The 15,305-nt window shown below is 43.3% G+C and overlaps 1 protein-coding gene across 2 annotated transcripts in view; it reads left to right on the plus strand.

Moving 5' to 3' along the window:
• The window catches only part of LOC142257711 (receptor-interacting serine/threonine-protein kinase 3-like), a 61,863-nt gene that overhangs the window by 16,882 nt on the left and 29,676 nt on the right, over positions 1 to 15,305 (plus strand). The window contains exons 1-2 of one of the 2 annotated variants that reach the window (XM_075329851.1): positions 1,062 to 1,328; positions 12,840 to 13,170. In XM_075329851.1, the coding sequence (XP_075185966.1) occupies positions 1,195 to 1,328; positions 12,840 to 13,170 (465 nt within the window). In that variant the 5' untranslated portion in view covers positions 1,062 to 1,194. Of the gene's footprint in view, positions 1 to 1,061; positions 1,329 to 12,839; positions 13,171 to 15,305 lie in introns of those variants that run through there. The other variant, XM_075329852.1, reaches the window with a different exon arrangement.

A 15,305-nucleotide genomic window follows, 5' to 3' on the forward strand; every position in this document is an offset into this window, starting at 1 on the left:
AACTAAGGAGTGGCTCCATAAGGGTACGCTCACACGAGCATGAAAATCGGATGAGTGCAATGCGAGAAAATCTCGCATTGCACTCTGACCAATGCTACTTAATGAGGGACAGCAGTTGGTCAGCTTTTCTCGCATCCAGATTCTGGATGCGAGAAAAGCGTCAGCATGCTGCGATTTTCTGCTCAAGCCGTATCCCTCGCACCAATTCAAGTGAATGGGTGCAAGAGAAACATCGGACTGCACTCGGATGTTATCCTAGTGCAGTGCAATATACGCACAGGCTTACAATGGAGGAGATGGGGGATTAACCCTTCCCTCTCCTCCGCAGCGCCCGCCCCCAGCTTCACAGCTGTGACTCGATCGCAAGATCGGGTCACAGTCGCATGACACTCGGCTCGCGCTCGTAGCAGAGCCTGAGCTGGGGGTCATTAGCATATTGCATCCAATGCTCTCGCATCAGCTGCCATATGATAGTGTGAGTCCAGCCTAAGAAGCATTTCAAGGTCCTGGAGTGGCCTAGCCAGTCTCCAGACCTGAACCCAATAGAAAATCTTTATAGGAGCTGAAACTCACTGTTACCCAGTGACAGCTCCGAAACCTGAAAGATCTGCAGAAGATCTGTATAGAGGAGTCACCAAAATCCCTGCTGCAGTGTGTGCAAACCTGGTCAAGAACCACAGGAAATGTCTGACCTCTATAATTCCAAACTACAGTTTCTGTACCAAATGTAAGTTTCGGTTTTTCTATTTCTTATATCATGCAATAAAAGGCACATTAATTATTTAAAAATCATACAATGTGATTTTCTGGATTTTTGGGGGGATTCGGTCTGTTACAGTTGAGGTTACCTATGATAAAAAATTACAGACCTCTCCATTCTTTGTAGGTGGGAAAACTTGCAAAATAAGAGTATGAAATACTATTTCCTCTCTGTATATAGTATTTACTTCCTAGAAAACCTGCTTTAATTACATCTTGTCACTTCCTACTATGATCGAAAAGAGCAAAGAGGAGGAACTAAAGAATAAACAGAAAGTGAAATCAAGCATTGGCCAGTTACACAGCGCTCATCGCTCGGGCAGCTGCTGCTTTCATTACATCGTCTTGCACAATAAGAGAACAGGAAGCCCAGAGACGTTCAGTCACACTCTTTGTGCGTTCTTGTGGGTGATATATCCTTCAGTCCCATAAACGATGCATCTTCTACCCCCTGGAGATGTGGAGCTTCTGCAGTTGGTGGGTGCCGGGGGGTTCGGAGTTGTATACAAAGGATGGAGCAAGAAGCTAAACATGGAGGTGGCGCTAAAGATGATTCAGGGGTCAAGAAGGTGAGTAAAATTACTATCTCATATCATAGATATTAAAAAAAAATGATTGGTAGACACTTCCAATAGTGGACTCTGCCCATATCATAGTCTTCTTTGTATTCTATTGAAACCTTTCCTTATGTTACATGCATAAAGGACACAACATTTCTGGAATTGGTGATAACCTTTACGGTATGTGCACACGACACCCAAAAAAATGCTGCAAAAGATGAACATTATGCACAGCAATGTCAGATCATCCTTTCTGTGCTTGTTACATCTTAAGTCATTTCTTTTAATTGCTTAATGGTGCGAAAACCAGTGAAACCCTCATTCTTCAGGCGGCTTCCAAAATAGACAATACAGGAAGGCGACGTCGGTTGCGGAGAACGACCACAAAACCCTACATTGGTAACAAGAAGTAATTTAATCAGAATATGTGCAGTGCCATTTTGACATTGCTGTGCACGATGCTCATTTTTTCTGGTGGTTTTCGCTGCGCTTTTTCAGGCGGATTACACCTAAAAAAGGTAATGTGTCTACATAATTCTGAAGAGTTTCTGCTCCAAAAACTCATTGTAAATGCTGTATGAGGGGAAAAAACTTCAAATCATCTTCAGCAAAAGAAGAAATTCAGTTTTGCTGCGCTTTTTCAGGTGGATTACACCTACAAAAAACTTATTCTTGAAAAGGTTCTGCTCCAAAAACTCACCTTTATACCAAAAGACTGTAAATATTGCATTAGGAAAAAAAAAACCTTCAAATACTCTTCAGGAAAAGAAATGCTGTTCCGCTGTGCTTTTTCAAACGGATTATACCTAAAAAAGGCAATGCGTGCACATAATCTTGAACAGTTTCTGCTCCAAAAACTCACCTTTATACCAAAAGACTGTAAATATTGCACTAAGAAAAAAAAACCTTCAAATACTCTTCAGGAAAAGAAATGCTGTTTCGTTGTGCTTTTTCAAGCGGATTACACCTAAAAAAGGCAATGTGTGCACATAATTTTGAAGAGTTTCTGCTTCAAAAACTCACCTTTATTGCAAAAGACTGCAAATACCATATGAGAGGAAAAAAAATTTCAAATCCTCTTCAGCAAAAGAACAAAAGTGGTTTTGCTGCGCTTTTTCAGGTGGATTACACATGAAAAAAACACGCTTGAAAAGTTTCTGCTCCAAAAACTCACCTTTATACCACAAGACTGCAAATATCACATTAGGAAAAAAAAACTTCAAATCTTCAGGAAAAGAAATGCGGTTTTTCTGTGCTTTTTCAAGCAGATTACACCTGAAAAAGGCAATGTATGGACATACTCTTGAAGAGTTTCCGTTCCAAATCTCATGTTTATACTAAAAAACTGCAAATATCGCATGAGGAAAAAAAAGTCAAATCCTTTTCAGCAAATGAAGAAATGCGGTTTCGCTGCGCTTTTTCAGGTGGACTATATCTGAAAAATACTATGTGCGCACATACTCTTGAACAGTTTCTGCTCCAAAATCTCACCTTTATTCCAAAAGACTGCAAATATTGCAAGAGGGAAAAAAAACTTCAAATCCTCTTCAGGCAAAGAAGAAATTCCTCTAACCGCCTCACAAAAGAAGCATTTTCGGGCACAGTTTTAGCCTGAAAAACTCACTGCCTTTAAAAAAACCTCAAAAAACTATGTGTCGGCATCACATTACCTTCATCAATTTTTAGAAACTGAAAATGTTTACTGTACGGCATTAGGTGTCATGGCTGCATCATTGTTACTACCACAACCTCAGCTTGCTACATCTGTGTAGACTTTGCAGAGAAATCAAACAATAGATTTGGCTCTGACTGTGCAATAACAGGAAATTCCCAGCTGGAATAGGGAGGGGCATTTCTTTTTTTTATTAGCTGTTTTGACATAAAAAAAGAGGAATACGTGGCGTTACATAACCTATCGGCGTTCCATTTTTCTCCTCTGCATCATTCCTTTAAGCCACTGTTCTTCTGAAAGTGAAGACGAAAAAGACAAATTCCAGGACAGCTTTGTTTTTCATAACTTTATGTTCCTCTGTTACTTCTCCTGGAAATGTATCAATATACTCACACCTCGGTAATTCCATTACCTCTATCAATAGGGAGGATCTTTAGGCAGTCTGACAATGTGGAATTACAACAAAAATTATAAATACGGTATATCATACAAGTTTTTTTTCAAGAGAAATACAAGTATTTCCTGAAACAGACAAATCAGGAGAGGTGACAGATTTAACCCCTTCCTGCACTGTGCCTACTTGTACATCATTGTCATGGTGCATGTTACAGCATGGTCATGGTACAGGAAAAATATATAACTTAAATGCTACTACTTTTGAACATTTTTCACTTGTATTTTCATTTTTCAAAATGGCATTTATTGTATGTGTTATGGTACGGTTTTATAGCTTTAATTATTATGGATGTTGAAATAACAAATGTCCTTCTCGTATGTAGTATTGTTTTACAATTAGCACCATATAGTAACTCTGGCCAACATCTTGTAGTAATGTTCCCATTCTAGTTCCTTTCCTGTAGTAATGTGCCCATTCTTGCTCCGTCCAGTAGTAATGTGCACATCCTGGTCCTCATCCTGCAGTAATGTGCACATCCTGCTCCCCATCCTGTAGTAATGTGCCCCATCCTGTAGTAATGTGCCCCATCCTTGTCCCCATCCTGTAGTAATTTGTCCATGTTGGTCCTCATCCTGTAGTAATGTGCCCATTCTTGTCCCCATCCACTAGTAAAGTGAACATCCTGGTCCTCATCCTGTAGTAATGTGCCCCATCTTTGTCCCCATCCTGTAGTAATGTGCCCATCCTTGTCTCCATCCTGTAGTAATGTGCCCTTCCTTGTCCCCATCCTGTAGTAATGTGCCCATCCTGCTCCCCATCCTGTAGTAATGTGCCCCATCCTGTAGTAATATGCCCATTCTTGTCCCCATCCACTAGTAATGTGCACATCCTGGTCCTCATCCTTTAGTAATGTGCGTTATCTTTGTCCCCATCCTGCAGTAATGTGCCCATCCTTAACACTATCCTGTAGTAATGTGCCCATCCTTCTCACCATTGTGTAGTAATGTGCACCATCCTTGTCTCCATCCTGTAGTAATGTGCCCAATCCTGGTTGCCATTGTTTAGTAATGTGTCCATCCTGCTCCCCATCCTGTAGTAATGTGCCCATCCTTGTCTTTATCTTACAGTAATGTGCCCATCCTTGTCCCCATCTTGTAGCAATGTGCCCGAAATTTGTTTGCATCCTGGAGTAATGTGCTCATCCTGTAGTAATATGCCCACCTTGCTCCCCATCCTGTAGTAATGTGCCCATCCTTGTCCCTATCCTGTAGTATTTTGCCCATTCTTATCCTCTTTTAGTAATGTGCATATCCTTGTCCCCATCCTGCAGTAATGTGCCCATCCTTAACACTATCCTGTAGTAATGTGCCCATCCTTCTCACCATCGTGTAGTAATGTGCACCATCCTTGTCTCCATCCTGTAGTAATGTGCCCAATCCTGGTCGCCATTGTTTAGTAATGTGTCCATCCTGCTCCCCATCCTGTAGTAATGTGCCCATCCTTGTCTTTATCTTACAGTAATGTGCCCATCCTTGTCCCCATCTTGTAGCAATGTGCCCGAAATTTGTTTGCATCCTGGAGTAATGTGCTCATCCTGTAGTAATATGCCCACCTTGCTCCCCATCCTGTAGTAATGTGCCCATCCTTGTCCCTATCCTGTAGTATTTTGCCCATTCTTATCCTCTTTTAGTAATGTGCATATCCTTGTCCCCATCCTGCAGTAATGTGCCCATCCTTAACCCTATCCTGTAGTAATGTGCCCATCCTTCTCACAATCATGTAGTAATGTGCACCATCCTTGTCTCCATCCTGTAGTAATGTACCCATGTCTCCATCCTCTAGTAATATGTCCATGTTCGTTCTCATCCTGTACTAATGTACCCATCCTTGTCCCCTTCCTGCAGTAATGTGCCCATTCTTGGTCTTTGACCCTACCCTATAGTAATATGCCCATCCTCCTTCCCATCTTGTAGTAATGCGCCTATCCTGCTCGTCATCCAGTAGTACTGTGAGCATTCTTGTCCCCTTGTAGTAATGTGCCCATCCTTGTTCCCATTGTGTAGTAATGTGCCTAGCCTCATTACTATCTTATAGTAATGTGCCTCATTCAATTGCGGCCTGTGCAGGGGCACTGCAGCCAGCACTTTATTTCAGGTAAATGTTTTGCTGGCATCGTGCAGAGAAGCTCTCTGCACAGTTATCCAATGGCAGCCGGAAATCAGGGGTCAGTAGCTTATGTCAAATGCATCAACTGCCACTGGATTACTGTGCAGAGAGCTTCTGTGCGCTGCGCCATCAAAACATTCACATGAAATAAAGTGCTGACTGCAATGGCTCCTGCCATGGTTGCGATTGTCAAGGTGGCCCTAGCCTCACGGACCACATGCAGCCAGCAGGTTGCTTGTTTGAGACCCCTGCTCTAGACTACAAACAGTATGTCAAACTTGTGCCAGAAGTCTGATTTTATTTGGCCCTCGATGCCAGGTGCCCTATATTCTATATGGAGGACTATATTTTGCACATTATTCTGTATGGAGCACTATGTGGAGCCCATTATTCTGTATGGAGCACTATGTGAGGCACATTATTCTGTATGGAGGACTATGTGGGGCCCATTATTCTGTATGGAGGACTATGTGGGGCTCATTATTCTGTATGGAGGTCTATGTGGGGCCCATTATTCTGTATGGAGGGCTATGTGGGGCCCATTATTCTGTATGGAGGACTATGTGGGGCCCATTATTCTGTATGGAGGGCTATGTGGGGCCATTATTCTGTATGGAGGGCTATGTGGGGCCCATTATTCTGTATGGAGGACTATGTGGGGCCCATTATTCTGTATGGAGGGCTATGAGGGGCCCATTATTCTGTAAGGAGGATTATGTGGGGCCCATTATTCTGTATGGAGGGCTATGTGGAGCACATTATTCTGTATGGAGGGCTATGTGGGGCCCATTATTCTGTATGGAGGGCTATGTGGGGTCCATTATTCTGTATGGAGGGCTATGTGGGGCCATTATTCTGTATGGAGGGCTATGTGGGGCACATTATTCTGTATGGAGGGCTATGTGGGGCCCATTATTCTGTATGGAGGGCTATGTGGGGTCCATTATTCTGTATGGAGGGCTATGTGGGGTCCATTATTCTGTATGGAGGGCTATGTGGACCCCATTATTCTGTATGGAGGGCTATGTGGGGCACATTATTCTGTATGGAGGGCTATGTGGGGTCCATTATTCTGTATGGAGGACTATGTGGCGTCCATTATTCTGTATGGAGGGCTATGTGGGGCCCATTATTCTGTATGGAGGGCTATGTGGGGCCATTATTCTGTATGGAGGGCTATGTGGGGTCCATTATTCTGTATGGAGGGCTATGTGGGGCCCATTATTCTGTATGGAGGACTATGTGGGGCTCATTATTCTGTATGGAGGTCTATGTGGGGCCCATTATTCTGTATGGAGGACTATGTGGGGCACATTATTCTGTATGGAGGGCTATGTGGGGCCCATTATTCTGTATGGAGGACTATGTGAGGCACATTATTCTGTATGGAGGGCTATGTGGGGCTCATTATTCTGTATGGAGGGCTATGTGGGGCCCATTATTCTGTATGGAGGACTATGTGGGGCCCATTATTCTGTATGGAGGGCTATGTGGGGCCCATTATTCTGTATGGAGGGTTATGTGGGGCACATTATTCTGTATGGAGGGCTATGTGGGGTCCATTATTCTGTATGGAGGGCTATGTGGGGTGCATTATTCTGTATGGAGGGCTATGTGGGGTCCATTATTCTGTATAGAGGACTATATTTTGCACATTATTCTGTATGGAGGACTATGTGAGGTCCATTATTCTGTATGGAGGACTATATTTTGCACATTATTCTGTATGGAGGACTATGTGAGGCACATTATTCTGTATGGAGGACTATGTGAGGCACATTATTCTGTATGGAGGACTATGTGGGGCTCATTATTCTGTATGGAGGTCTATGTGGGGCCCATTATTCTGTATGGAGGACTATGTGAGGCACATTATTCTGTATGGAGGGCTATGTGCGGCCCATTATTCTGTATGGAGGGCTATGTGGGGCCCATTATTCTGTATGGAGGGTTATGTGGGGCACATTATTCTGTATGGAGGACTATGTGGGGCCCATTATTCTGTATGGAGGGCTATGTGGGGCCCATTATTCTGTATGGAGGGTTATGTGGGGCACATTATTCTGTATGGAGGGCTATGTGGGGTCCATTATTCTGTATGGAGGGCTATGTGGGGTGCATTATTCTGTATGGAGGGCTATGTGGGGTCCATTATTCTGTATGGAGGGCTATGTGGGGCTCATTATTCTGTATGGAGGACTATGTGGGGCCCATTATTCTGTATGGAGGGCTATGTGGGGCCCATTATTCTGTATGGAGGGTTATGTGGGGCACATTATTCTGTATGGAGGGCTATGTGGGGTCCATTATTCTGTATGGAGGGCTATGTGGGGTGCATTATTCTGTATGGAGGGCTATGTGGGGTCCATTATTCTGTATGGAGGGCTAAGTGGGACCCATTATTCTGTATGGAGGGCTATGTGGGCCCCATTATTCTGTATGGAGGGCTATGTGGGGTCCATTATTCTGTATGGAGGACTATGTGGGGCCCATTATTCTGTATGGAGGGCTATGTGGGCCCCATTATTCTGTATGGAGGACTATGTGGGGCCATTATTCTGTATGGAGGACTATGAGGGGCCCATTATTCTGTATGGAGGGCTATGTGGGGTCCATTATTCTGTATGGAGGGCTATGTGGGGTCCATTATTCTGTATGGAGGACTATGTGGGGCCCATTATTCTGTATGGAGGGCTATGTGGGCCCCATTATTCTGTATGGAGGGCTATGTGGGGCCATTATTCTGTATGGAGGACTATGAGGGGCCCATTATTCTGTATGGAGGGCTATGTGGGCCCCATTATTCTGTATGGAGGGCTATGTGGGGCCATTATTCTGTATGGAGGACTATGAGGGGCCCATTATTCTGTATGGAGGGCTATGTGGGGTCCATTATTCTGTATGGAGGACTATGTGAGGCACATTATTCTGTATGGAGGGCTAAGTGGGACCCATTATTCTGTATGGGGGACTATGTGGGACCCATTATTCTGTATGGAGGGATATGTGGGGTCCATTATTCTGTATGGAGGGTTATGTGGGGCCCATTATTTTGTATGGAGGGCTATATGGGACCCATTATTCTGTATGGAGGACTATGTGGCGCCCATTATTCTGTATGTCGGAATATGTGAGACCTATTATTCTTTATGAAGAGATCCGTGGGGCTCATTATTTTGTATGGCTGTATGGAGGGCTATGTGGGGCATCTTCTTCTGTATGGAGGATTATATGAGGCCCACAATCACGTTGGCCCACGATTTTGTCCAAGTTTTTAAATTTGGCCCTGTGAATATTTGAGTATGACATCCTAGTGTCACAGGTGTGTCATGGTTGACAGACAGTCCTGTGGTGTCCAGCTGCAGAAGGTCGCTGTGTTTGGCTGCACAAAATGCTCATTGATATTCCATCCTTGATAATTTCACTTTTCAGCATGCAAGAAGAGATGAGTGATAACACGCAGCAAAAAATATTTGACATAAAAAAAGAGGAATATGTGACGTTACATAACCCATCGGCGTTCCATTTTTCTCCTCTGCATCATTCCTTTAAGTCACTGTTCTTCTGAAAGTGAAAACGAAAAAGACAAATTCCAGGACAGCTTTGTTTTTCATAACTTTATGTTCCTCTGTTACTTCTCCTGGAAATGTATCAATATACTCACACCTCGGTAATTCCATTACCTCTATCAATAGGGAGGATCTTTAGGCAGTCTGACAATGTGGAATTACAACAAAAATTATAAATATATCATACAAGTTTTTTTTCAAGAGAAATACAAGTATTTCCTGAAACAGACAAATCAGGAGAGGTTACAGACCCTCCTTAACCCCTTCCCGCACTGTGCCTACTTGTACATCATTGTCATGGTGCATGTTACAGCATGGTCATGGTACAGGAAAAATATATAACTTAAATGCTACTACTTTTGAACATTTTTCACTTGTATTTTCATTTTTCAAAATGGCATTTATTGTATTGTGTGTGGTACGGTTTTATAGCTTTGATTATTACGGATGTTTCAATAACAAATATTCACTTTTTTGTTTATTTTAGTGGATATAAAAAAGCATTTTTAATGGTAAAAAAAGTCATGCTTTATTTTGAAGTTGTTATAACATTTTTTTTTACACTTTATTTCCTTCTCGTATGTAGTATTGTTTTACAATTAGCACCATATAGTAACTCTGGCCAACATCTTGTAGTAATGTTCCCATTCTAGTTCCTTTCCTGTAGTAATGTGCCCATTCTAGTCCCCATCCAGTAGTAATGTGCACATCCTGGTTCTCATCCTGTTGTAATGTGCTCATTCTTGTCCCCATCCTGTAGTAATGTGCCCCATCCTTGTCCCCATCCTGTAGTAATTTGTCCATGTTGGTCCTCATCTTGTAGTAATGTGCCCATTCTTGTCCACATCCACTAGTAACGTGAACATCCTAGTCCTCATCCTGTAGTAATGTGCCCATCCTTGTACCCATCCTGTAGTAATGTGCACCATCTTTGTCCCCATTGTGTAGTAATTTGTCCATGTTGGTCTTCATCCTGTAGTAATGTGCCCATTCTTCTGCCTATCCAGTAGTAATGTGCACATCCTGGTCCTCATCTTGTAGTAATGTGCCCATTCTTGTCCCCATCCTGTAGTAATGTGTCCATCCTTGTCCCCATCCTGTAGTAATGTGCCCATCCTTGTCTGCATCTTGTAGTAATGTGTCTCATCCTTGTCTGCATCATATACCGTGTATACCGCCCCCATCGTTTGTGCGGCATAGGCAATTTGTTGCCCATGTCGCACAAAGTCAGTAACCCCCCCGTCACACGTACTTACCTTCCAAACGACTTCGCTGTGGGCGGCGAACATCCACTTCCTGAAGGGGGAGGGACGTTCGGCGTCACAGCGACGTCACACAGCAGCCGGCCAATAGAAGCGGAGGGGCGGAGATGAGTGGGACGTAAACATCCCGCCCACCTTCTTCCTTGCCGGCGGCCACAGGTAAGCTGCATTTCATCGGTCCCGGGGTGTCACATGGAGCGATGCGTGCTGCCTCGGGAACAATGAACAACCGGCGCGCAGAAGGACGTTCGATATTTGGAAAATGAGCAACGTGTCAACGAGCAACGATAAGGTGAGTATTTTTGCTCGTTCACACTCGCTCGTAGCTGTCACAAGATACGATATGTCAAACGATGCCGGATGTGCGTCACTAACGACGTTGTTACGGTTGCTGCGAGCACTAGAGACTATGTCCAGATTTCTTGCTACTGCACATGTGCGAGCGCTGGAGACTAAGTCCAGATTTCTTGCTACTGCACATGTGCGAGCGCTGGAGACTAAGTCCAGATTTCTTGCTACTGCACATGTGCGAGCGCTGGAGACTAAGTCCAGATTTCTTGCTACTGCACATGTGCGAGCGCCGGAGACTAAGTCCAATCTTGGAGCCATTGCACATGTGCGGGTGACATCATCGCTGACACGAGGTCACATGTCTCTGACACCTTCTATGCCGATTGGTCGCTGGTCATGTGCTTGTGACGTCTTGCTCGGTGATAGGCCAGCATGACGTCACTCCTGTCGTTCTGGCAGCAGATTGGCTCTGGTGTCCTCCATCTTGGATGAGGCACAGAGTCTATATAAGACCCTGACACACGCCGCATGGTGCTCAGTCCTCTTGGTTCATGCATATGAGTAGACGCTCTGTGCGCGTTCCTCTAGGCATTCCTCTGTCTATGCTAGGTGAGCGCTACCGGCAGGGTAGCGTTCTTATACCTTACAGCTTCGGCTGCTGTCCGTATCCTTACCTCTTAGGGGAGCGGACATAGGCAGGTGCCTGAGGCACATGGTCTGGCTGGGCCTTGTGATTCTACTCGTAGGTGGACGTTGCCGCTAGGGTAACGTTCCTTATACTGCGTCTGGCAGTTGTTCGTATCCTCGCACACTAGGGGAGCGAACAGAGGTAGGAGCTTTGTGCGGCTTACGCTGCTGTTCGTCTCTTTTGCACCACTAGAAGAGCGGACCTAGGCAGGTGCCATATCTAGGGGTTCGTGTCCTCGCACACTAGTGGAGCGAACGCAGGTAGGAGCTTTGTGCGGCTTACGCTGCTGTTCGTCTCTTTTGCACCACTAGAAGAGCGGACCTAGGTAGGTGCCATTTCGCACACATTGCCTTTGTCTCTGTGATTATTAACAGAGATCATTCCACACACCCTCCAAGTAAGGGAGGAATTGCTTTACTTACTTATTATATCCTTCTGTGAGTTAACAGAGGTATTGCACTCTGCCATAGTCTGCAGCAAAGTCTTTGCACGGTGGACCCTGACTGTCTGATACTCCTTTCGGTTATTATCAGACAGCCCCCCGTAACAGACGTGACCCCGATGACATATCGTATGATATATCGTAGCGTGTAAAGCCTGCTTTAGAATACTGTGTAAAATTTTGCTCCAGTTTATAAGAAGGAGAGAGCTGAACTTGAGCTGGTGCAGAGAAGAGAAACTGAGGTTATTAATTCTTATTTACAGCACAGCAGAGCGAGGCAATGACCTCAGGTAATCTAACATTTGCTTGATATGTATCTTATTTTCAGAGTGATCACCTGCTTCTTGGTTGTTAGCAGACAATATTATTTTGTTTTCATGCACTGTCACTTTCACTTATATTACCTTACATTGTGACTATATTGTGGCCAATACTCCTTAGATCTTTACAGTGCTTATATTAGAAAGCTTTTTTGCTGCTAAACATCTTATACTTATTTTTCTGCTGTGCTGCACTATTTCTTAATTATTTTCTCACAATTTCTATATCTTGCTTTATACATTTTTAATCTTATCATTAATAAAATACTTTTTTATAATAGTATTTTTTAGCTATTTTTTTCTGAGTTTTTCTTGCCCCCATATAGTATTATGCAGCTACATATAGTATTATGTGCACCCCATACAGTAGCATGCAGCCCCATATAGTATTAAGCACCCCATACAGAAGGATGCAGCCCCATATACACTGTGTGCAGAATTATTAGGCAAGTTGTATTTTAGAGGTTAAGGGGGTGGCTGCTTAAGGGGGTAGCTCTTTGGTTCTGTTCACTAGCTAAGTCAACCCCTTTTTCTGTCTTCATTGTAGTGGAGAAGGAGGCTGGCTCAGCTACTGAACTGCGCTGGGGAGCCCCCATTAAGCGCATTACTAGACACTTGCTGACAGGAACTGGATGATTTGGCGTTTGTCATAATGAAAGTATACTTGTAAGTTTATACAACTCCAATATGTAATACTATATGCTTTTATCCAGCTCTAACTTGACTAAACTGATAAGGGATCTTAAAAAGGAACAATACATAATGCAGAAGGCCAGCGTCAACCCTCATGTGCTCCAACTTATTGGTGTGTACGGGAAACCTGAAGATGATCTTTGTGAACATGGACTGGTCATGGAGTACATGCCCAATGGCTCTTTATTGTCTCTCTTTGACAAAATCCCTAAAGTCCCTTGGGCCTTGAGGTTCCAGATTCTTCACCAAGTGGCCTTGGGTATGAACTGCCTCCACAGCCTTGACCCACCAATTATCCATCGAGACCTGAAACCCAGCAATGTACTGTTGGACAAGCACTTAGATGTACAGGTAATTATCACCATTACTCAACTACAAAGCTTTCTAGTGTGACATCTATGCTGATTTATGTCACGTTAGTTTCTGTTTTGGCAGCAGGGCATCTAGTTACTTTTACTGCTCATGACACGTTACAACAACAACCCTTTTTTTTCCCTCTAGGACTAGGACTCTTTGGTTTAGGTGTTGATCACTTCATGCTGAGAGTCCTGGGTGGGACAGTCAGCTATTTAAGCTCCTGAAGCTCTGACTCTGACTCTCACTTCCAGTCAATAGTTTTGCTGTTCTGGTGTATACCTCATTGCTATTCTCTAGTTGTTTTGTCCTGATTTATCCCATTCTTTGACTTTGGCTTGACATCTGACTATCTGCTTGCTGTGACCTCTTGGCTTTGACTATACTTTGTGACCCTTCCCGCCTCTCGTTCGGTCCTCCGGGAATCATACCTTGTGTGGAAGCAATCTAGTGGAACCCATTGTCAGACTGTATCCTTGTAAATAGGGTGAAGATCGGGGGTTCCTCTGGAATCTGCTAGATGAATTGACTTGTTTAAAGACTGCCTTAGGTAACATTTTTGAGTCTGTGGCATTTGACAGATATGACAATTGGTATTGAAACAGAGGTATTAGCCAAATATAATGCCCCTAAACTTGAAGTACTGATATATGTAACCTATTAAGAAATTGAAAAACATATACCTGAAATATTTTTCTTTCTTGAGTTTAAAAGACATAATCATACTTGCCAACATTTGGGGAGAAAAAAGAGAGACTTCCCAGACACCTAATTGACAAATCACTGATCAGCCTCATGTGACATTCCAGACTTATAATCATCTTTAAAATCTGCAGGAACTCCTGATTTCACAGACACTGATGGACATGAGACAGTAGACTTCTCATGTTGCATTGTGATGGCTTGACTCCGGGACTCCATTAACCTTTATGTGTGGTGGATTCTCTGTCTGTTGTACCATAGCTTATTTTGTCTCTATCCTATTGCTGATAGTTCTCTTCTCTTTCCTTTTATTTCTATTCAGGTGTGTTCACTCCCTTTTGTGATTTGCCCTATCACATCTTAGGAGGTGATATTTATAATCCTGGATAATCTTGCAGAATAATCACAATTGCTTTTTGATGCAGTTTGGTTGCTTGTTTCCCTTCCCGGCTTTTTCCCCTTTTATCTACGTTTGGAATTTGGGGGGTTGTCACGTATTCCGTAAGTCTTTTGAGTTTCCTCCGATTTACTCTGTCTACCCAGTATGACAAGGCTTACATGTTTTTTGCATTGGGTTTCATCCTCTGACTTTGTGCACTTTATTTATGTTAATTGTTGTTTAATATATAGTGGGTACGGAAAGTATTCAGACCCCTTTACATTTTTCACTCTTTGTGTCATTATAGCCATTTGGTAAACTAAAATAAAGGTCATTTTTTTTCTCATTAATGAATACTCTGCACCCTATCTTGACAGAACAAAACCCCAAAATGTAGAAATTTCTGCAAATTTATTAAACAAGAAACATTGAAATATCACATGGTCATAAGTATTCAGACTCTTTGCTCAGACACTCATATTTAAGTCACATGCTGTCCATTTCCTTGTGATCCTTCTTGAGATGGTTCTACTCCTTCATTGGTGTCCAGCTGTGTTTAATTAAACTAATAGGACTTGATTTGGAAAGACACACACCTGTCTATATAAGACCTCACAGCTCACAGTCAAAGGAACTGCCCAAGGAGCTCAGAGACAGCATTGTAGCAAGGTACAGATCTGGCCAAGGTTACAAAAGAATTTCTGTTGTACTCACAAGGTTCCTAAGAGCAAAGTGGCCTCCATAATCCTTAAATGGAAGAAGTTTGGGACCACAGAACTCATCCTAGACCTGGCCATCCAGCCAAACTGAGCAATCATGGGAGAAGAGTCTTGGTGAGAGAGGTAAAGAAGAACCCCAATATCACTGTGGCTGAGCTCCAGAGATGCAGTAGGGAGATGGGAGAAAGTTTCACAAAGTTAACTATCACTTCAGCCCTCTATCAGTTGGGCCTTTATGGCAGAGTGGCCCTCCAGAAGCCTCTCCTCAGTGCAAGACATATGAAAGCCTGCATAGAGTTTGCAAAAAAACACATGAATGACTCCCAGACTAT

Source organism: Anomaloglossus baeobatrachus, chromosome 12 (assembly GCF_048569485.1).
Source record: "Anomaloglossus baeobatrachus isolate aAnoBae1 chromosome 12, aAnoBae1.hap1, whole genome shotgun sequence".
NCBI lineage: Eukaryota > Metazoa > Chordata > Amphibia > Anura > Aromobatidae > Anomaloglossus > Anomaloglossus baeobatrachus.